The sequence below is a fragment of the Halichoerus grypus genome, chromosome 7 (assembly GCF_964656455.1).
Source record: "Halichoerus grypus chromosome 7, mHalGry1.hap1.1, whole genome shotgun sequence".
Taxonomy (NCBI): Eukaryota; Metazoa; Chordata; class Mammalia; order Carnivora; family Phocidae; genus Halichoerus; species Halichoerus grypus.
In genome coordinates, this window is record NC_135718.1 from 79,713,147 (window position 1) to 79,736,057 (window position 22,911).

General features: G+C 40.1%; 1 protein-coding gene across 2 annotated transcripts in view; it reads left to right on the forward strand.

Annotated features, from left to right (window-relative positions):
• PRKG1 (protein kinase cGMP-dependent 1) overlaps window positions 1–22,911 on the forward strand; it is a 1,234,019-nt gene that overhangs the window by 835,605 nt on the left and 375,503 nt on the right. For both annotated transcript variants that reach the window (XM_036123403.2, XM_036123402.2), the window contains exon 5: window positions 21,690–21,753. In XM_036123403.2, coding sequence (XP_035979296.1) covers window positions 21,690–21,753 — 64 coding nt within the window. The remainder of the gene's footprint in view (window positions 1–21,689; window positions 21,754–22,911) is intronic.

Below are 22,911 nucleotides of genomic sequence, written 5' to 3' on the forward strand. Positions count from 1 at the left end.
CTGTTTTATATCCTGATAGCTTATAAGATTTACCATGGAGGAGTGCATGGGTGGCTCAGTGGGTTAAATGTCTGCCTTCAGTTCAGGTCATCATCCCAGGGTCCTGGATTTGAGTCTGGCATTGGGCTCCCTGCTCAGCGGGAAGCCTGCTTCTCCCTCTGCCTCTGCCCCTCTGTCTCTGTCTCTGTCTCTCATGAATAAATAAATAAAATATTTAAAAATAAATAGATTTATCGTGAAAAGATAAATCACATAGAAGAGGGGTGTTTATATCCATGGCTCCTCCCTCCCTAAGAAATATCCAAATGGCTGATACAGTATAGTTCTCAGTTTTGTTTTTTCCCCTCTGTTGATCGAGGCTTTGATACTGGTTTGAGCTTCTCTGACATCTTTAGGATGAATTTTCTGCCAGTGGGGTCATCATCAATCCCTCATGCCAATAGCCTTCTGAGAGCTATCCTACCAATCCTCCAGATATGTTTGGGCATGTATGAATACTGAAATCCACAAGACAATTTTTAAAAAACATTTATTTATTTAGAGAGCATGAGTGGGGGGGAGGGGCAGTGGGAGAGGGAGAGGAAGAATCTCCAGCAGCCTACCAGCTGAGCCTGGAGCCCAATGCAGGGCTCCATCTCATGACCCTGAGATCATGACCTGAGCCAAAACCAAGAGTCAGGTGCTCAAGCCAACTGAGCCACCCAGGCGCCCCTACAAGACATTTTAAGTGTGTGTGTACCATCATATCAGCAACATTTTCTGGGAATTCAAACACCTTTTATGTTCCAACCTCATGTGACTCCAGTGCCTCATGAAGGTGATCATGACTTCACCCAGGGGGTAAGAAAGACACCGTTACTTATCAAAGGAAACAACTGGCATCGCATCTGTGCTATTAAACTATCATATTAACCAAACACACACTTGACAGATTAACATTTTTACTTCCCCCGGAGTTGTTTTGGAGTTTTAAAGAACACAGGTGTTTACTCAGGGAGAAAATCGGCGGCATGTCTCCCACTGGCAGGTCTGTGTGTCAAAATGGAATTGGTTGAGATAATGAATGTCCTTTGAAAAGAACCCGTTGTGTTCACATGAAGTTTTTAGGTATGATTATGGCTGTCTCCAACCTCAGTCTTCCTGTTATTAGTCCATTTGAACTTCCAGGTGCTAGAATGCCTTAAGACTGTCAGAGGAAATAAACAGAGGTTAAAAAAAAAAAAAAAAAAAAAAAAAGTGTTCCATTATTAAGAAACCTCTTAGGAGAAAAGACATTTTAAAACAGAAAAAAATTTTGTTGTTTTTTTTTAAACTAAGTTCCTGAAATTCAAGTGTTTTCTTTTTGAAAAAAGGCAGCTTCTGCCACTTCCAAATATCATTCATGTAAATAATAAGAATTAGGATGTTCTACCGAAAACAGGCCAGAGGCAGTGATAGTTTTGTTTGAATGAGTCCTATATTATTTATAGAGGAGACAAGTAAATATACTGTCACCGAGATGATTTATGTGCCCTAAACCACCCCAAAAGGTAGTGGCTTAAAACCACAGTGATTTATTGCTTCTCCTGATGCTCTGGGTTGACTGGACTCCATGGTCCAATCCTGTGCTCCACATGGAGACCCTGGAGTCGTATACACATCTGGAACATGCAAGATGGCCTCGTGTCCTCCACAATCTCTCTTCAAACTGCCAGTCACTACACAGGAGTCTAGACTGAGCTCCTTGACAGCTTGGATGCTGGCTTAAAAGAACCAAGGTCTTTAATACTTAGGTCCAGAGCTGGCATTTTTGACCCCATTCTTGGGTCTAAACAAGTCACTAAGTTAACCTAGGTTCAAGAAGAGGAGAATTGGGACGCCTGGGTGGCTCAGTCGGTTAAGCTGCTGCCTTCGGCTCGGGTTATGATCCCAGGCTCCTGGGATCGAGCCCCGCATCGGGCTCCCTGCTCAGCAGAGAGCCTGCTTCTCCCTTTCCCTCTGCCTGCCGCTCTGCCTACTTGTGCTATCTCTCTGTCAAATAAATAAATTAAAAAAAAAATCTTTAAAAATAAAAAAATTAAAAAAAATTAAAAAAAAGGAGAATTGACCTCCCTGTCTTGATGGGGGGAGAAGTGGCAGGGAGTTTGGAACTCTCTTGACTTCACCTCAGAGATGCTGATTCACTCATTCATGTCCGGATTGAGAGTCCATTGTATGCCTAGCCCTACTCCCTGTGCCTTGAGTCGTCTCTTGGGGGTCATGTCTTGTTGAACTCTGTCATTTGCCTTCAGCTTCACTACTGACTGACTATCATGGTCTTGGCCAAGTTTCTTTACATCTCTGTGACTTATTCTTCTCAGTGAGTATCTTGATGATCATTATGTTTTCTATCTGGCATATTATGGGTTTCACTTAGGGCTCTTGCTGTGGGTTGATCCTCTAATTTGGGACGTAGTTCTCTGTCTCCTCATTTTGTCTAACTCTGTGTCTGTTTCTGTGTGTCAGGAAAGTCATCTCTGTCTCCTGATCTTTGATCTTGAAGGTAATGACATTATGAAGAAGAGGTGCTAGAGTGCCCTGCAGCACCGTGTCGTGACCTGCTGCTTCGGGGAACATCTCCTATGTGTGTTGTGTATGTGCCCTGTTGTGTTCTGGCTGCTTTTTCCTCCAGTGTAGTCATTTGCAGTGGTCTCTTTGCCCCTTACAGGCAGCTTTTGGTCCCTGGTTGGGGTGGGGGGAATTTTAACAAGGTACACAGTGGTCTGCTTGCTAAATGAGACTTGGAGCTGCTGTTGCTGGGACGAGGCTGGTCTATGTAGATCGGCCAAGTGCATATGGATGGGGTATGCACTTTTTTTTTTTTTTTTTTTTTAATGGTGTGGCTTTTTTTTTTTTTAATTTTTTTATTGTTATGTTAATCCCCATACATTACATCATTAGTTTTAGATATAGTGTTCCATGATTCATTGTTTGTGCATAACACCCAGTGCTCCATGCAGAACGTGCCCTCCTCAATACCCATCACCAGGCTAACCCATCCTCCCAACCCCCTCCCCTCTAGAACCCTCAGTTTGTTTTTCAGAGTCCATCGTCTCTCATGGTTCTTCTCCCCCTCCGATTTCCCCCCCTTCATTCTTCCCCTCCTGCTACATTCTTCTTCTTCTTTTTTTCTTTCTTAACATCTATTGCATTATTTGTTTCAGAGGTACAGATCTGAGATTCAACAGTCTTGCACAATTCACAGCGCTTACCAGAACACATACCCTCCCCAGTGTCCATCACCCAGTCACCCCATCCCTCCCACCCCACCCCCCACTCCAGCAACCCTCAGTTTATATGCACTTTTAACAAGGATGGGGTGTGCACTTTTAACAAGGTGTGCCTCGGGCTTCTGTAGTATGTGCAGCCACAGTTGCTGGTGGGACCAAAGCCCTGCAAAATGTGCGGGTTAGGAGCCATGGTGCTGGTGAGGTTTGCACTGGTTTTTGGGAGGGAGAAGGGCTGCAGCAACAGCGTGAGCCAGGTGTGCCTGGCAAGGGGTTTGGGGTGGGGCTTGTTGGAAGCAAGTTAGATACCAAGTATGGGCATTGTGCTGGTTCCTGCAGGTGGTCCTTCTTTATGCTGGTGGGGGGCGGCATGCTCCTTTGTTCCTGGAGGGGTCTCTCTGAGATCCCTGTCTTCAGAACATGCTCGGTGATGAGTAAATCACTTTCCCATTTGCCCCCAGTGTTTTTCAAACTGCTGTGTGTATGCTGTAGCTGAGGGGCTGTTTGGTGTGCTGTCTCTTTAAGGGCAGGGACTCTGCTTTCTAAGTCCCTCTAAGTCCCAGAGCCAAGCCTGCTGATTTTTAGAATTCCAGACTTTAAGTCAAGCTGGTTCTAAGAAGTCATAAAATTGCCCCTCTTGCTTTCACAACCAAATGTTATGCGGGTTTGTGTTCCCTGTGTAGGCTCCCCAGTGTGAGAGTCTGTTTCTCACCCTTCACCAAACTCCAGGCTCCCTCCAATGTGTGGTTGGCTGCAGTCTGTTTAGGTCTCAAGCTGCATTTTCACCCTTCCTACCTTCTTCCCTGTGGCCTCTTCTCTAGCCTTGGTTGTGGAGTTTGTTCTGCCGGTCTTTGGGCTGTTTTCTGGGTTATTTAGGCTTGTGAGGGTTATCTAGTTGTATCCACGGGATGGGGAGATCTGAGCATCCTCCTGCGCCACCGTCTTCCCAGCCAACACTGCAGCCTTTTTAAATATCAACTTTTGTCACTTAATCTAAACCATTTAAGAATCCAAAAGTTGGATTGTTAGAATTTATATCTATACATTTTATTGAAGGGTTGTTTTTTTTTTTAAGCAGATTTTGGGGGCCTGTGAATTTCCAGTACTTTTTGTTTGATGTGAGTTGGTTTGGCTTTTCACGTCAGCTTGCTGATATGCATTACACTTCAATTACTGGAGATACAAGTCAAGGTTCAAATCGGAGTCTGAAGTCCGGGGAGTGTTGGCACTAATGTTTGCCTTTTGCTAAAGCACTGCTTAGTTGGGTCATAAAAAAGTCAGAGTTTATTGGCAAGGGTTGACAACTAAGTTAGATTAGTCCAACTCAAAGTATTGGCAATAAAATATTCCAGTTAAGAAAAAGTACTACATCTTGTCTTCCAGCTATCTCTGGCATGTCAGCCCAAAGTATTACTACTACCTCTGTCCAGGATTTCACGACCCTTGCCATCTTGGAGCCTTCCATCTCCACCACTGGGAGTTGTGTAGACTGATCATAGAAGCAGCTTCACTTTTTGAAAGGGCCACTGGCTTTCCCCATGGTGGCTTCACCCTAGACAGAGCAGGGAAACTTACAAGGTGGGGGAGGGGACGGAGTGATATTGTCAAACTTCTGTTTAGCTTTCTAAGTTGTGCTAGCTAAGCAGTCTGAGATTTTGGCAAATGGATCCCAGACACGGTTGGTTGAGTTTGAGTCCAGGTTCTGTCACTTAGACCCAGGGAGGTAAAGTTACCTGTGAGTGGTCTCAGGTCCCATCTTTTTGTGTGCATGATGTGGATAATGAGAACACCTAAAGAGTGACTGAATAGTAAAGTAAGTTAGTTTATATAGAATTCTGTTATCTCCATTGCACTGATGAGAAAACAGACTCAGGTTAATTAACTTGTTCAAAGTTGCATTTTTACTAGGCAACATGGCTGGGACTTACTATTATACTTTGCTTAGCACATAATAGCTAATTTAAAAAAATGTTGGAAATGTAGACACATGGTCATATCTTAAAAAGACACCATTAAGCTTGATTTGACATTTAATATCATCCTATAGGTCTCTCACATTTATGACTGTAGTTAAAATAAACTTAAATTTTAATGATTGCAAAAATATGTGAAGGCCGAGCTAAAATTATTAAATGCTTAAAGATAATATAATGGTATTTTAATTGCCATTGTAAAGTGAGAGTGACCTGATTTTTTTCTCCCAAATAATTGATTCTCTTTCTATGCTTACTGCTGTGTCAGTTTATTTCCTTTGGACCTGACAGATAGAGAGAGCCATCCACTCAACACCCATTCTCACCGTTCTTATTAATCTGCCCTAACTCCTACATGTCTTATCCAAGTCACTCCTTTGGATTATGACATTTGTCAGAAATTAAAATGCAAATCTGAGGAGATAATATATCCACCCATCATTGCTTACATATATCATAGGATAAACTAATTTGTCAGATAATATAGTCCATTGCCTGACTGCAAAAATCTCCTATGTGATATTTATTCAGTTAGTCACATAATGAATTGAGGAAGCATGCATCAGTTTAAGACTAAGCTATTACTAAGCTTGCCTGAAAATTAATACTTATGATAATAGAAGGAACATATATCATTGTGTAAATGGATTTAAATCCTTTTTGGTAGAAGCCTGGTTGTTCATGGATTAAATAAAGTACATAGAGCTGTTAGCAGAATACCTGAATCACAGTATATGGTGAATAACTATTAGTGATGGTTATTATTATTGTTAAAGTAAGAAAAGCACTTGGCATACAAGTGCTTGATAACCACTCCTAACCATGTATGAAGCTGCTTAAAATGTGAATGATGATAATTACTAATAATTGATGTGCTAAATCTTCAGCTGAAAGGGATTCATGGATCATATAATTTAATCCCAGTTCTACCATCTAATTCTGGGTAAGCTTTATAACTAAGGCAAAACTCTTAAAAGTCATGAATTTTATTCTTTCATTGACTTTTGAGCCTTAATAGCAAAACTACTTTATCAGAGGTTCCAATAAATTGCTATAGTTTTTTGAGGATGGAAATTTATTTCTCTGCATTCTTATGTTTTCTAAACTTTTACTACAAAATCAAAAAGGAAAATCTCTTGGTAAAGAGTGGATTTAGGAGTAATATGGAATAAATAAAAAGACAATCTTGCTTGCATTCCAGAAAAAGGCACTTATTAAACAATTATCTTCAGAAATTATTTCCCAAGGGAAAAAATAGAGGCTTTGAAAAATTCAAAATGATATTGGACAAGAATTCATATCAAGAATTAATATTAATATGTAATATGTAAAAGATTCACAGTGACCTTTGAATCCTGTTCTTAGGTTTATGTACTTCTAAATGAGGGTTTTTATTTGTTAAGAGTTAACTTTCTTTTACTCTGTATTTCCAAGTCAACATTAAAAAATTGAACATTGAATAAGATCTTTGGCTATGTGACCTGGCTTGACTGTTCCATCCCTCCAATTTTATTAAAACAGTTACTCCAAGGTCAGATATCCTTGGATTAATTTTGAAAGGTGTAAAACATTTTTTCATTCAGTAAACTTTGAGCATCTCCCATTGGCCGGGTGTTAAGCTGAAGGAGTTGGGCACTGTACTTGACCTCAAGATGCTGATAGACTAGGGAAGGGGTGGGCAAACTTTCCCTTGCAGATCCAAGTAGTAAATATTCTAGGCTTGAGGGCCATAGAGACTCCGTTGCAACTACTCTGCCATTGTATCCTGAAAGCAGCCATTGACCATCCTTAAACCGGTAACATGACTGCCTTCCATTAAAACTTGACATACAACAATAGGTGGTGAGCCAGGGGCTGTGGTTTGCTGATTCTAGAGTGAGGCAGATAAATAAACTGACTAGCACAACACGAGAAGCTACGATGGAGGTAGACACAGGGTACCTCGGGAGCCCAGATGAGAGGCATCTAGACCCTCTGCCCTTGTGGATGTGTCTGTGCGGAGTCCACCGTGACTGGGGACAAAAAAAGGGGGAGATGAGGGAGATGATCAATCTAGGCTTTTCAGAGAAGATTATGACTGCATTTCATCATGAAAATAGGGAACAACTCACCATGAGACCATGCTAAAGTCTATTGTATGTCAGGCCTAGGGACTTGTGAATTCCATCCCCTTAATATAAGCTAATGATTCCAAACTATGTAGCATGGAAATTAAGTTGCTCAAGAAATTAATAATTTTGAATTAAGGAGTTACCTTGTCGAATAAGTTGGCAGATACTATCTCATTTCCCTGTCCAGTTAACTTTCTAATCTTTTAAAAAATAAAGACTCTGATATGTAAAGAAGATTTTTAAATTTCTATAGTTCAGAATTTCCTTATTCGGCTATGGAATCCTTTTGGTAGGGAATGTCTATTGACATACTTTAGAAACAATGTTTTGAATAGTGTGGCTTTGGAAGCAGCCATAAACCAAGGGTGAAGAGTCCTACGTTCCGTCTGTCTATGTTGCCCATATGTTGCAGCTAGGTTCCAGAAGCACTTCAAATAGATGTCTGTTGAGTGTTTCAGTTCCCCGGTAATAGGTATACAGCCCCTGAGAAATGGAAATTGGAGCAGGTTACCAGGATTGTGAGGTTTGAGGCAGAAGCACTAGCAAACTCACTTGGTGAACCAGGAGCAATGCAGAATTAGAGAGTGATGATTCTGAATCTTGGGCAGTATCACCCCTAGAGGTTGTGTGCTTGTCGCATGACATTTCACAGGTAGGAACCTGAGATGCTAAATGCTCTGCACTACATAGGAATCCCCTGCACAATGAAGGTGCATCCTGTCCACGAGCCGGGGACACCTTGTGGAGAAACACCGCTGTAGGGAAGGCATAGCCTCTGAGGGCAAGCGATCACACCTCCCAGGGCTCGAAAGATGGGGTAGAAACTCTGGGCGGTACCTGTTAGGCTGATTATCGTTAGTACAACATTAAACATTTAAAAGGTTATACACTGTTTTTTTAGTTTTAATAATCAGACATAACCTGTTGAATTCCATAAGAACCCATCAGATTATATTTTTGCATAGGCACAGGCTGTTGTAAGATGTACAGAGTAAAGATAAGGTACAATGTGATCTTCCAAATAAGCCACAAGGTTAGATGCTATTAAGCATTTCCAAGGTAATTTAATAAAGTATGTCATTAGCTCCTCACCTCCTCAGGATCGTTGCGATAGAAGCACCAGAGTGACCTTGGTTCTGATTTTGAAAGCAGCCCTTCGGTGGATTTTTTCAAAAGCTCTTCTAAAAGATTTTAAAGAAGACTCTGTAAGTCAATAATTTTTTTTTTTTTTCTTGAGTAAATAGCCTCAAGGAAATATTCCCAGGGTTTCTGGAAAATAACAAGCCGAATGAAGATCTTTTGCACAGACTAGGGTTGCCAGAAAGAAGGCATCTGTTTTGAAAAAAAAAAAAAGCAGCCCATCCTCTGGGCTGATGCAGCCCCTACCAGGGTAAAACAGGTGGCATGCAGAGAGGGGAGTGGGCTGAGTTTGAGCTTCTGCTTATCCCCATGCAGGTGCCTTTGGACAGTGTGCAAAGCACACAACCCTGGCTCAAAACCACCACCACTTCATCGTATTTGGCTTCATTGCATTTATTCCTTCAATTTGCATGCTCTTGAGTACCTACTACGTGATGCACTCTATGTTAAGTGTAGTATTACACAAGTTCAACAATAAGTCCCTTTAAGTGAGTGCTTGCCTGATGGCAGCTTCTTTGCTAAGTGCTTCATACTTATTAATATTCACAACTGCTCCATGATGAGCTGGGTAACTTTTGTTTTCATTTTCTGACTATGGAAGCTAAAGCCTTAAAATATAACAAAATAACATAGCACAACAAAATAACATAGCACAACAAAAAATAACATGGCACAACAAGATAACATAACATAGTAACAAATAAAATGATGAGACATAGGTGGAGAAGATTGCACTTCAGAAAATAAGCTCTACTAGGCTTATGATTCTTAGTGGTTATTTTAAATTCTCACATACCAACTGAAAATAATCGGTAAAGCTGTCAACCTTGCTGTGCATTAAAATCATCTGGGGAGATGTTAAAACATACATTGAACAACATGGATGAACCTTGAAGATATTATGTTAAGTGAATTAAGTCTGTCACAAAAAGACAAATACTGTAAAGATGCATTTATATGAGGCCCCTAGGGGAGCCAAATTCATACAGACAGAAAGCCGAATGGTGGCCACCAGGGGCTGCGGAGACAGGAGAATGCAGAGTTTGTGTTTAATTGGTATAGTTTCCTTTTGAGAGGATGAAAAAATTCTACAGATGGATGACGGTGCTGTTTGCACAACACTGTGAATATATTTAATGCCATTGAACTACACACCTAAAAATCATTAAAATGATAAAATTATGTTATATGTTTTATTACCATTTTGAAAAATACATTGCTTTCTTGGAATCCACTCCATGACTTGTTGAATCTGAATTCCTAATGACTTTCAGGTTTGGAAACCACTGTTCTAGGACATTTTGACCAAGGATTTGGTCTAACAGGTTGGTACGTGCTTTGGAAAAGGCAGTGAATTTGCAGAATTGAATAACATTAAAATCAAACTTCGAAGTTTGAGGTTGGATGTATCATAGTTCTAGAAGATGCTGTTAAGACCATACTTTCAGTATTTTTGTTGTGCTTATAAGTAACTTGATCACTGATAGCTGTCTAGTGACAAATAGACAAATTCGTCTCTCACAGTATTTCATGGCATTTGAGATTGCTCAGGCGAGAATGATTATTTCTGTATTAGAGGTGAAAACAGACTCACAGAGCTCAAGTGATTGGCATCTCTTACACATGCTGCCTAGTGCGAGGGTGGTAGGAAAGATACCTCACTGATGGGAATAGAACCCTTGTCTAAATGAAAATTGCAGGGATAACAGTTTTATAGGTTTTCTTTTTTTAATCATTGAATTGTATTTCCTGCCATCAATTACATTAATCATTTGAATGGAGACATGTCAGATGACTAAAGAGATGTGGGAGAATGTGCTGGAAGGGCTGACGTGACAGAAGGCATGCAGGCGGTGTTGGGCGGTGGCACTCACCAAGGGCACTGGGTGAGGAGGGAGGACACACTACTTAGAGTTGCCTGTCCCTGAGCCCTTTACTTTAGAAGGGCGCCCCCTACCTTCTCCAGGGTGTGGCCCCCGCTAGACCACATGCCCCATCCCGACCCTGGAAATCCATTGCCCCCAGATGGCCTTGAGCTCACTTCCCAGGTCTGCCTAGACCTCTCCTCAGCATCTTTCTTCCTGCCCTGCCGTTTGCCCACCTCTGTGTCCAAGTGGTTGACTAGACAGGCAGCTGTGTGTGTGTTGGGGGTGGGGTGGGGTGGGGCTGGGAGGCGGTGGTTGCGGTGGATGGTGCTTGGTTGCACAGGGAATCAGGCCTCTGCAAATACTAGTGATGGATTTATTTTTTCAAATATAAATTGTTGAAATATTTTTCCTTGTTACTATACCCTTTCCTCTTTTCCAGACAGATTTGCCGTCTCTTTTTTTTAAATTGACTATATTTGGCATATCGCATTGTAAATTTAAGGTGTACAACATGTTAATTTGATACATTTATATATTGTAATTTGTTTGCCATTATGACGATAATTAGCACCTCCATCACATTATTCTTTTAGTGGTTGGAATAATTTCGTTCTAGACTCTTAGCAAGTTTGCTTGCCTGTATTTACTACACTGTGCATTATGTATATTTTTTATGGCTTGCTTACTATTATTACTTATTTTTATTTACTGTTGTCAGTTTGTACCCTTAAATATCTGTCTTATCCCCCCACCCCTATCACCTAGTAACCACCATTTTACTGTTTTTTACCAGCTTGGCTTTTTTAGATTCCACAAACAAGTGATGTCTTACACTACTTAGCATTTTCTGTTTGACTTTTCTCACTTGCATAATGTGCTCAGGGTCTCTCCATGCTGTAATGGCAGGATGTCCTCCTTTCTCGTGGCTGAATAATACTCTATGCATGTCACATCTATATGTGTGTGATTATACTACATAATCCATTACATGTAGAAATCTATGTATCTATATCTCACATCTTCTTTTTCCATTCCTCCATTGATGGGTACTTAGGTTGTTTCTATATCTTGACTTACGTGAATAATGCTGCAGTAAACGTGAATTTCTTGATCTGAGAATTTTTGGTCAATACTTAAACCTTCTAGAAGATAAAATGCTATCTATTTTTTAAAGCCTAAATTCATTTAATGATATCCAGAGTATCTGGAGTCAAATGGAGAAAGAAGAACCTTGGAAATAATTTTCCAGGAATGAATTTCTCTGCATGGACTCATCTGGGAAGGCTGACTAGAAGCACCAGGGTTCCCTGCTTGACCAAAGGTCTCTTTCCTCATCTGTGGGCACAAAAGCAGAGAGCCATTGGATATCAAGGGTCCTTCGTGACCTTGAAAGCAGAGAGATGAAAGCCTTTACTTTCCACTCTCCGAGTATGACCTGACTCCTGGATTCGGTATGACCTTGAGGAAGGGCTACACAATGAATATCTTCAGATAGCTACCTGAGAAAAGGATTCCTACCCCAGATCAAATATAATTTGACTGAAGAGGGAAGAAATGGGTATTTCTAGCACTCTTGAGTCTACACTGAGATTTATATCTGACCTATTAGAATGTTTATTTTGATTATTGAAGGTCTTAAACAATGATAACCTTTAGAACAAAAATATAATTGTGGTGGCTGTTAATATTTATTGGATGTTTACTATGTGCCAGGAACCTTCTTAATGCTTTATATCTGTTATTTTGCTTATGTTCACCACAGCCCTATGCAGTGGGTGGTAATATCCACCCCGCCTTTTTTTAAGGGAAGGAGGCTGAGACCTAGAGAAGTCAAACTGCTTGCCAGAGGCGTAGCTAGTAATTAGCAGAGCCTAATTCAGCTTGATTCTCTTCCATCCAGAGGCCCATATGCTTACTCACTACCCAGTGGTCCAGGGTAAGGAGTTTACATTGTATCACACAGATGATAAAATTATACCTCAATGATGTCTCCATAATGGTTTGTTTTATTTAAAGTATTTTTACACACAGGAAATAATTGTAATTCTTAGAATCTGGTAGATAAGAGCTAGCCTTTGGGGGTTGGGGCCACTGGGTGATAAGAGCTAAATGCTGATGATAGACAATAAATCTGGCAGTGATGAGTAATACACGGAGGGGGTCACAAGAGACTCCAGGAAGGAAGATCAGTTATAAGACCATTGCATAGCAGACTGAAGCAGGATCAATGCCAAATGATCTAATCAGAGGAGCAAAGTATGTAGAGGGAAAAAACAAAAACGAAAAAATGTGTTGATGAGCTCATTAAAGGGAAAGCTCAGATACCTGTAAGATTAAGAAGGACCAGTAATAAATATTTGAACTCAGGGGCGCCTGGGTGGCTCAGTTGGTTAAGCGACTGCCTTCAGCTCAGGTCATGATCCTAGAGTCCCGGGATCGAGTCCCGCATCCGACTCCGTGCTCGGCAGGGAGTCTGCTTCTCCCTCTGATCCTCCCATCTCTCGTGCTCTCTCTCTGTCTCATTCTCTCTCTCAAATAAATAAATAAAATCTTTAAAAAAAAAAATATTTGAACTAAAAAATAAATAAATAAATAAAAGGACCCTTACTTAATCCTTCATCAGTAGAAATTGGTTTCTTTGGTAAGTCAGAGATCTCTGCTTTTATTCAGTTGGCATGAGCTTTAGGGAGGCGCTGGCGCAGAAATAAACCATACCTGTCAATATTCTTCGCGTTAAACTTGATACTGAGCCGATTTCTTATGGCAGAATAAAAAGGTTTCCTTTCTCCAAATGCTACCCAAAGATAAGTCCTGCAACCGCGTGCTCTGCTCTAGGTAGAGGACATTGGTGAACTATCTACAGACTTAGGTTGGTTGGAGATATCTTGCCTTATAAATATGTGACTACATCTAATACTCTGATGATATTTAAAAACAAAAACCTGATAAAATCAAGCCCGTGGCTACCAAGTAGGTTTAAAAAAAAAAAAATTGTTGAGTATGAAAAAAACACCCAAACTGTTTTTACAGATTCCTTACTGCAAAGTCCTCCTCGCCTCCCTCCCTCTGATCCCGCATCCAGTCCACCAGGAAATCAGCTGCCTCTACTTTCACCATACAATGGAGCTCAAGTGCTTCTCCACCCCTCCACTGCTTCCGCCCTTTGCAAATGCCCACAGTCTCTACTCTGGCCGACCTGCTGTTGACTCTCCACAGAGACGGAGAGGGTCCCTTTAATTTGGGAGTAAGACCTTGCCACACCTGCTCAGAACCCTGCAGCATCTGCATGTTTCACTCAGATGGAAGCCAAGTCCTTTGAGGGTGGGAGGCACATGCCCCTTTGTGATCCGCCTTCTCCCCCTTCCCTCTTGATGCACGTGCTCTTCGTTCTCTTCCAGCCGCTGAACTCTGGACAGCAGAGCCCCACCCTGCTGCTCCTGGAATCCACCAAGGGTTGCAGACCCCTTCCTTTCTGGTTCCTTTACCTGGATCCTCTCTCTTAGATCTACAGTTAACTGTCCCTCCCACCTCTCAGATGTCTGTGACAATTTCACATTATCAATGAGGACATCCTAGTCCAGTTCAGTCTTTCACCTTAAACCCTCTCCCATTGTAATCCCTGCTACCCTGTGGGACTTTTTGTCCCACTAATGTGCTCTATGATATATACATGTGTGTGTACAAGTATCATATGTATAACATATATTATGTGTACTATTTACTATTTCTTTGATCAGTACACAGGAACCTTTGCTTTTGTTAATGAATCCCAAACACTGCAACAATTTATGGCCCATAATAGGTACTGAAGTTTGAGTGAGTAAATAAATAATTGAATTAAACCAGTATTTTAACAACAGTGAGAATTGTTTTCTTTGAAATGGACCCATTAGGATACATTTTATTTAGTTGGAACCATGATTATGTATTTTATAATACTCAGTATGATAAAAAAATACAGCCCTAAAACAGAAAATCTTGAAAACACAAGAAGAGGAAAAAAAAATGAAAAGATTGTTACTCCACCTAACATATTTGTTAACTTCGTGATATTCTCCTGCAAAATTCTCTACTTGTAATTAAAAGAGAATTTAGTAAAAACAACTATCTTATGGTATCCATAATTTTTATCATATTTTCCTTGTAATAGTATCCTGTGGGTATTCCATGTTTTACATGGTCTTCATCAATAAATCACTTTTCATCGCTTTTAATACATCAGTGGTTCCCCAACTTATGTGGGTTATATCTATCAATATTGACCGTATGAGGAGTTAAAAATGAGAATATCTAAAAATACTAATTCATTTAAACACGCCAAAAATAAACATTATATGTTAACATAAAGAGCCGATTTTTAATAAAGATGACTCTATCTTCCCAAAACAAACAAAACTTAGTAAAATTAGGAGTTTGAGTTTACGTTTTTGCCAATCTGTCAGTATCTGGCTTAGTGGAAGAGCTTCTCCTACTTGCCTCTGTATTCAGTCTGTTCAATTTCTCTTATTTTTGTTGAAGTATATAAAAAGATCATTCCCAGAGAGAGATGTAGTAGGAAAAGGGAGAAGCAGGCTAATGGCCTTTTCAGATAATTTTGGACATTCTTATTTGGTACTACAGCACAACCCAACAACTGGTACTTTATTAAAGGTTAATTGCAATATGGACTATGAAACAGTAGCTACGTTAAGATCCATTGATCCATCTTGTACTTTGAATAGATCTTTCCCCATGCGTGATTTTATAAAACCATTCATCGATCATCTGAAAAATACTGGTTCACTGAGTTATGTAGAATTTCCAATAAAAAAAGGCTCCCATTTGTTAATATCCACCTATCCCTGATGATCTCATCAGAAAAGTCTTCAAGAATCGGAAAGCTGTTAAGCCCAAAATGGCAGATAAGAGTTGTCTGAAGTTTTAATTTTCATTTGAGAATTCACATTTTATCATTGGCAACAAATACGGCTGGGTTTTTGTTTTTTTGGTTTTTTTCTTTTTTGAAGTCACAGGCTCACTTCGTTCTTTTTTGAAAAATTGTCTGCCAGATCCTCAAGTCTGAATAACCACAGTTGGTTGGTCATTGCCAAGTAAAAATGATGTTCCATATAAAAAGTGGAACTCTTCAGCTTGCAACTCCAACAGTTATGCAAGTGATTTTCCCTGAGACAGCCGTCATGCTTCAGTAGTCCCAGAAGGGCTGTAAGTGGACTTGCCAGTTTGTCACAGTATTCATAAGATGCATATTCAAGCGTTGAAACGTAATACAATGAATAACTTTTACTGTTGCATCAAAAATGTTTGAAAGTAACCCTGGCATTTTATTTAACTTTTAACTGTAAGTGGTGTTGAAGAATAGATTGGCACCTGGTGCAGTTTGGTGTTGCTGCCTTAATTGCTGCCAAGGGGCCACCACTGCTCCTGTACCGTCGGTGCAAATGTCAGCATCGCTGTGCCGGGGTAAACCATCGACATGGACCGTTATTCCACATGGAACAGCCAGTACCGCGGGTGTCTGTTGCCAAGCATTCATATCAAAGATGATCTTCTTTGGGCGCCTGGGTGGCTCAGTTGGTTAAGCGACTGCCTTCGGCTCAGGTCATGATCCTGGAGTCCCGGGATCGAGTCCCGCATCGGGCTCCCTGCTCGGCGGGGAGTCTGCTTCTCCCTCTGACCCTCCCCCATCTCATGCTCTCTCTCTCAAATAAATAAATAAAATCTTTAAAAAAAAAAAAAAAAAGATGATCTTCTTTGATGATTAGTTGGTTCTGATATCAGATAACCACAAACAAAAGAGTAAGTCTAGCCATGGCTGTAGATGCATCCATTTGTAAGGCAAAAGTACATTTCTGTAAAGAAGATCTTAACTCATTTTTGTGCCTACAGCTTAGTCTTTAATGCAAGAAGATACTGTATCATTGGAAGGAGACAGTGCAATGCTTTCTTGTACTGACGTCATCCAGCAGGCATGGAACGAAGAAAAGTCTGCATGTCTTCAGGGGTCTCTGAGCTGTCCTGGGGGTCTTTCCAGTCAGGGCTCGATGGTGACTCACCCTGTAAAATGCTCCCCTTCCTATTTGAAAAGCAGTACCAAACCATTTTTGTTTCTTAAAAACTTCATCATGCCTACATTTAAAAGCTCAATTTCCTTTTCCTTGAATTGTCAATGATTGGGCTCAAAATGACATCAAAACTGGCATGGTAAGGTTATTTTTAAAAGATCCCATTGTGTAAGACAATAAGGTAAATTGTAATGCTGAGGGGGAAAGTAGATTTTGTCATATTTTTCTCATTTATAGTGTCTCCAAATTTCTTTGGACAAGATTTATCCCATCCATGAGTCAGAAAATTCTCTGATGTGTCCTTTTTTATATTTTTCAGTGTCTTTAGGCTTAGAAAATGACAGATGTAGCTTGAGGAGTCTTCAGATATCCCCTTTCAAAGTCAGTGATCCATCCCTAAAAATGAACAAAAAGATAATAAACTTTCTTTTATTAAATTCTTAATACTAATAATTACAAAATTCTAAAATTATAACATCATTAGATAACATTTTAAAAGTTAGAAATGTTTTTGAAGAAAAAAATATAAAACTCTTATTGCAACACAAGATATCCAAATGTATTTTCTTCTGTGTTTTTTTTTTTTTTTCCCACTTTGACATAGCAATGTATATCAAGTCTGAATAACCGTAGTTATTCAGGAGTTCAAAACAATGATATTGGATGATAAAGAGGTTACATGTGTGAAAAATGTCTAGTAAGAGCACAGAATTACTGAAATTATACTGAGTTAATTTCTGCAAACAGCACACATATCCTAAACCTACAAACTACCTTAAAAATTTCTAGGAAACACAAGAGATACAGGCATATATCCATATATATAACATAAATCCATTTTTATATATGGCATAAATCCATATATATATTTGTGTGTATATATATATTTTATATATATATAAAATCCAAGCATATATATCAAAATGATGATATCATCACTGTATGTCATAGTCGCTGGGGGATTCTATGGTACACATGTGAAAAATAAGGTGAAAAAGGCAAATTACAACTTAGACTATTTGCTTTGACTTTGAGGAACCCCTTGAAAAGGTCTAGGATCAGATCACCTTTCAAGAACTGCTGCTGTGTACCATTATGTTATTCTCTGTGTATTCCAATTTCATTGACACATGGCTGAAATACAATTCTTTGTACTTGGATTTCCTCTCCCCTCTGTTAGTTGTGGCTTTCGAATAGTAGATTAGCAGAATTAAAATCACTAAGACAAATTCAGAGTGTGGGACATCCAATAAGACAGTGGTCCCAATGTCTTCAAAATGTCAATGCCATAGGGGAAAGGTGGAAGGATCTTGTAGAAAAGGAGACTAGAGGAATATAACAGCCAAAAGCAATGTGTAGAATCTTACTGGATCCTGGTTTGAGAAGAAAAAAAACAGGAAAGACATTTTTGAACAATAAGTAATATTTGAATACGAAGCAGATACTAGATGATATACAGAATTGAAGTTGATTTTCTTATGTATAATGTATTATAGTTATTTAGGAACATGTTCTTATTTTAGGAGATGTATGCTGAAGATTAGGGGTGAGGCAGTATCTGCAACTTGCAAGTATTTCATCAAAATATCTCTAAGCCTGTTTATCACTACACACATAGAAAAATAGACGAACTGAAGGTGGAGAAAACAAAGATGGCCAATGGTAACTTACAGCTGCAAATCTAGATGGTAGGGATACAGGTGATTCTTGAACTATTCTTTCAGCCTTTCAATTTGTTCAACTTTTTTCATAGTAAAAAGGTGGTTAATAAATCACATATTCTTAATATTATTCATATCCAAATCATTATCTAAAAGAATATGGAACTAGTTTGAAAGTTGCATGAAGCATTTGCTAATGCTTTCACTGTAAACCATGCAGTTCGGTGGGTAAGTGATGAGCTCCACATGATTTTCATCCTTTCTTCACCTATGTTGAGAGCTGTGACCTCAGGCAAACTCTCAAGGTTGCACTTGTCAAATCTGTGAAATGGGTGACACTGACAGTGGTTATTTCAGAAGGTGGATGTAAAACTAACCTTTATGTTCTCTATAAAATCCATAGCCCAGTGCCTGGCAAATAGAAAGCACCCATATCTCAACTTCTATTATTGTCATTGCAAATTCCAAGTCCTTATTTCATTCAATTAGAAAAGCCAGTGGTGGAGTGCCTGGGTGATTCAGTCCGTTAAGCATCCGACTCTTAGTTTCGGCTCAGGTCATGATCTTGGGGTCATGAGATCGAGCCCTGTGTCGGGCTCCGTGCTCAGTGGGGAGTCTACTTGAGATTCTCCCTCTGCCCCTTCTGTTCTTCCCTCCCTCTCTCTCTTTCTCTCTCTAAAATAAATAAATCTTAAAAAAAAAGCCAATGGTAAAGCTCTACACATATTAAATCATCTCTATTACATTACATTCAAATGCATTCTGTAACTTCAGGCCTATTGAAAGTCCTTAGGGAGCAAAATGTTTTAATAGATATGTAAGAATTACTTGTAATTAGTATGCAAATTATTATAATAAATTATTTTTTATATAAATTAAAATATTCTCCTCTACCATTGAGACGTGCTCTGGAAGTTTGTCCTGATAATTATTTTGCTTTAAGTTTTCTAAATCATAAACAACTTCATCTTGAATTATATGTCCAAATTAGTGGAGTCTAAATGTCTTTTGATCTATTTGGGGGAAATTTAACCAACGTATTTCATGGGTAGAATTCCAAATTATGAGTATTCTAAATTGTTCTTGGTGTTCAAGCTACTGGTGACCAATAATTCTTAGAAAGCAAATTATATGAGAGACCTTATGTAGTGTTGGCAGTAATAAATATCTTAAGATTTTAAAGATGGCTACAAAAGTGTTTTCAGAACAATTTATTAAAGTGAAACTATTTTTTAATTGCTTTCCATTTTTTTAAATCTAGAAGTTCTCCAGTTGTTACTGATAATTTTTTACAATGTTTCTTCTTAAAAATCACCCTTACTTTTTGTTGGTAACAAATGCTGCCAAAGGCTGTGAGACATTTAAGTTGGAGAAGATCATAAGTATACAATGGAATATTATTCAGGCATGAGAAGGAAGGAAATTCTGCAGTTTGCATTTGCAACACAGATGGAACTTGAAGGCATTATGGGAAGTCGAACAAGCCAGACTGAGAAAGACAAATAGATTGTATCCTATATATGTGGAACCTAAATAAAAGTCAAGCTCATAGAAACATCTAGCAGAAAAGTGGGGGGGGGGGGCAGGCTGGAGGGTGGAGGAAACAGGAAGAGGCTAGTAAAAGAATACAAACTTTCAGCTATGGTTTAGGATGAATAAGGTCTATATCTCATGTGTAGTATGGTGATGATGACCAGTAGCACTGTGAAATGTGCTAAAGGAGGACAACTGGAATGTTTTCAACCAAAAAAAAAAAAAAAATATGTGAGGTGCTAGTGGTGTTAATTAACTAGATGGGAGGAGCCCTTTACAATGTATATCAGATCATCATGATGTACACTTTCAATATCTTCTAATTTTATTTGTCAATTATACCTCAAAGCTGGGGGGGGAAGTAAAATTATAAAAGATAATTTAAAGTGCCCTCCTAAAACTTAATGTTTCTGTTTCCATTTAGTATATTACGTAGTCAAGCAAATATTAATTTTTTTTCTCATGGATAAGAAAGAACTCTCAGAAACATGGAAGTATTTATGGTATGACTTGGCATAGACATAGCCCATGTTGAAATAAATGGTGGAGCCTAGAAGTAATAGGCCTGTCTAAAGAAGGGGGCCAATTAAAATGAACAGAGAAAAACTCAGTCGTGATTTGTGTTTTTCACAAATACCCACTGGGATGAAAGCATTCTAATTATTCTTAGATCTTAGGAGACACTGAGAGCTCATTAGAAGAACAAGGAAGGGCTAGATTTTTCAACCTGCATTACTTGTGACAACAGCTTCTTCTGTCTTCCTCACTTTCTGTGATAAGTTCCATCCAGCTGCTGAAATACACTGCCTTCTGGAAATTAAAACCCATGCGACTAAGACCACAGCAGTAAATCTGGTGGAACAGATGGTCCCGGGTGAATTGTTCTACCTCTGCATAAAACCCTGGGATTTTATCAATAGGCTTTACACTAAGTAATAGGAATCAGAGTGACAAATTAACAGTAAAACTTCCGTGCTTATATCCAAACAGTATGCTATGGCTTCTTTCATTGTATCGTTCCAATCAAGCTGGAATTATTCGCTAAGTCAAATATCAGATATGCAAATGTATATGCGCTCATTTAGTGTCCTCTCTCTATTCAAGCAGTGAGATGGGATTAAATGGGAATTTAGTTCTATATCCCAGGTAGATTTTCCAGGGGAGCTTCAAAAATTACATGTTGATAAGTGTTTTTATTTCTTTTAAGTTCATTACTATTTCACATCTAAAAGAACTCATGGGTTTGTGCATTTAGCATCACTCCGTATTTTCATTTGCTGGTCAGTGGGGGACAATAAGAGGAAGGGAGAAGAACTAATAATTTTCCTGGTCTACTGACTCTGGCTCTTTTCTCCACCCTGTCTGATCTGATCCTTCTCATTGTCCCAGGAAGCATTCACACATCTACACTTTCATAACTTTATTCAACGTCCTCTATTGAGTTATTTGTTAATGATGGAAAACACAGGGGTCGAACAAGACCGATAAATAGTTCTTATTTTTGTGGAGTTTAAATTCTAGCAGGGAGAACACCCAGGAAAAAAATATCTGATTAAGTGTCTAATGACTGTTATAGCAAGCGATAAAGGAGTTCATGCTGGGAGAACCTGACCTAGCTGGAGGGGGTTGGGGAGAGAGGAAGCTTCCAAGGTTGCTGGATGAATGTTTGAAGGTCTGAGTGTATCATTGATCAAGCTGTGGCCTAAAGAATGAGCAGGAGTTGGCCTGTAGAAGGACTTTGTGCACATGTGTGTGAGTGCGTGTGTGTGTGTGTGTGTGTGCGCGCGCGCGCGAACGCGTGTATAGAGGGACCCAGAGAGGCAGATGGAAGAGGAGGGAATCTGGTGACAGACTGATAGGGGAGAAGGTGGTTTTTCTCCCCATTATAGCTGAGGCATTTGCAGTCCCACAGTTAATTATGTGTGGGATTTGAACTCAGTTCTGTTCAGCCTCCAAGTTCTTTCTAGTACAACACGCCTTTTCCCTGTTGGCCTTCAAATCATGCTTAAGTTCCTGCTTTGATCCTTATGCATTTGCATGTTGCTGCCTTGTTTGTGAAAGAAAGTTGCTTCAGCAGCATCTGTTTTGTTTTTCAGTGTCCCAACATTCCAGAGCCTTCCTGAAGAGATCCTCAGTAAGCTTGCCGATGTCCTTGAAGAGGTAATTGTTTGTTTGTCCTTGAACTTTTTGAGGTGGGACATAGCCCAGCATAGCAGTGTGATGAGGAGTCATACACTGCAGAAACCTTGTAAATATTTTTAAGCTCCGGGATGAGCTCTCTACTTGGCTTCCAATAAGAAGCAGCTCGGCACATCTGTCATTTATCCACAGTTAGAAATGTGCAAATCAACTGAGCTACAGAGGGAGGGAAACCTCCCTGTGGCAAATAGAATGTGACTTTGACATCCAAGAATGGGAGGCAGTGTATTTCTCTGATTACAGTCGGTGTAAACCAGGATTGCGTGAGTTACCGGGAACTCTGAAGCTTTAGATGAGCCAATTTACATCAGGGCTTAGGAGTTGGGTACTGTTGTAGTAGTGTATGAGTGTATTTGAAACACAGTAGTTGTGTGCCTGCATGTGGAAAGGTCACTGTTCATTCTTACTCTCTGAACCTGTGGAGCCCAGGCGGACTCTTGAGTGAGCTTGAAAGGATAGGGTCTCTGGTGCCTATAGAGCCTGGGAAGGAGGGGTATCAGGCTGCACGTGCGGGTCGGTGGGGTGATGGGGGGGTGATAGGAGCCGGAGGAAACCCCAGTGATCCAGAAAGCAAGGCTATCAGCTGAGAATGAGGAGGGGGCAGAGGTATGAGAGGTTTGGGGGCAGAGGAGAAGGCAGGAGAAAACGAAGGTGTGTTTGAACTAGAACAGCGTGATGGCCAGGTGTCCTCCGCCCCACTGGATGTTAGCCATCCCGAGTCTTAATTAAACAGGCAAGGAAGAACTCATTCAAGACTTGTGATAGGGGCAGAGATCAAGCTCGACTCTGCTGGAACAAAAAGTGGCAGGATTTTTAAGTGCGGGGCTGAGCTAGTGGAGAAGAATGTGGTGGGGGCCCTCCCAGGGGAGGTAGGGCAGTGTGGTGAGGTCATTTGCGTTTGCTCATCATCCTTCCAGAAGTCGGGGTCCCACCCTCCCATAGCCATGTGGATGGGTGTTTGGCCAGGGAACCAGGAGTGGCGGAGGGAGAGAATGGGGAGCAGGTGAAGGAAGGATGGTGGAGGCTGACCACCACCAACCCCCCACCGCTAGTTCAGTGGGCCGAGGAGGGGGAGGCACTCGGGGAGGAGTGGGGCCAAGGACGGATGGTGCATCAGGG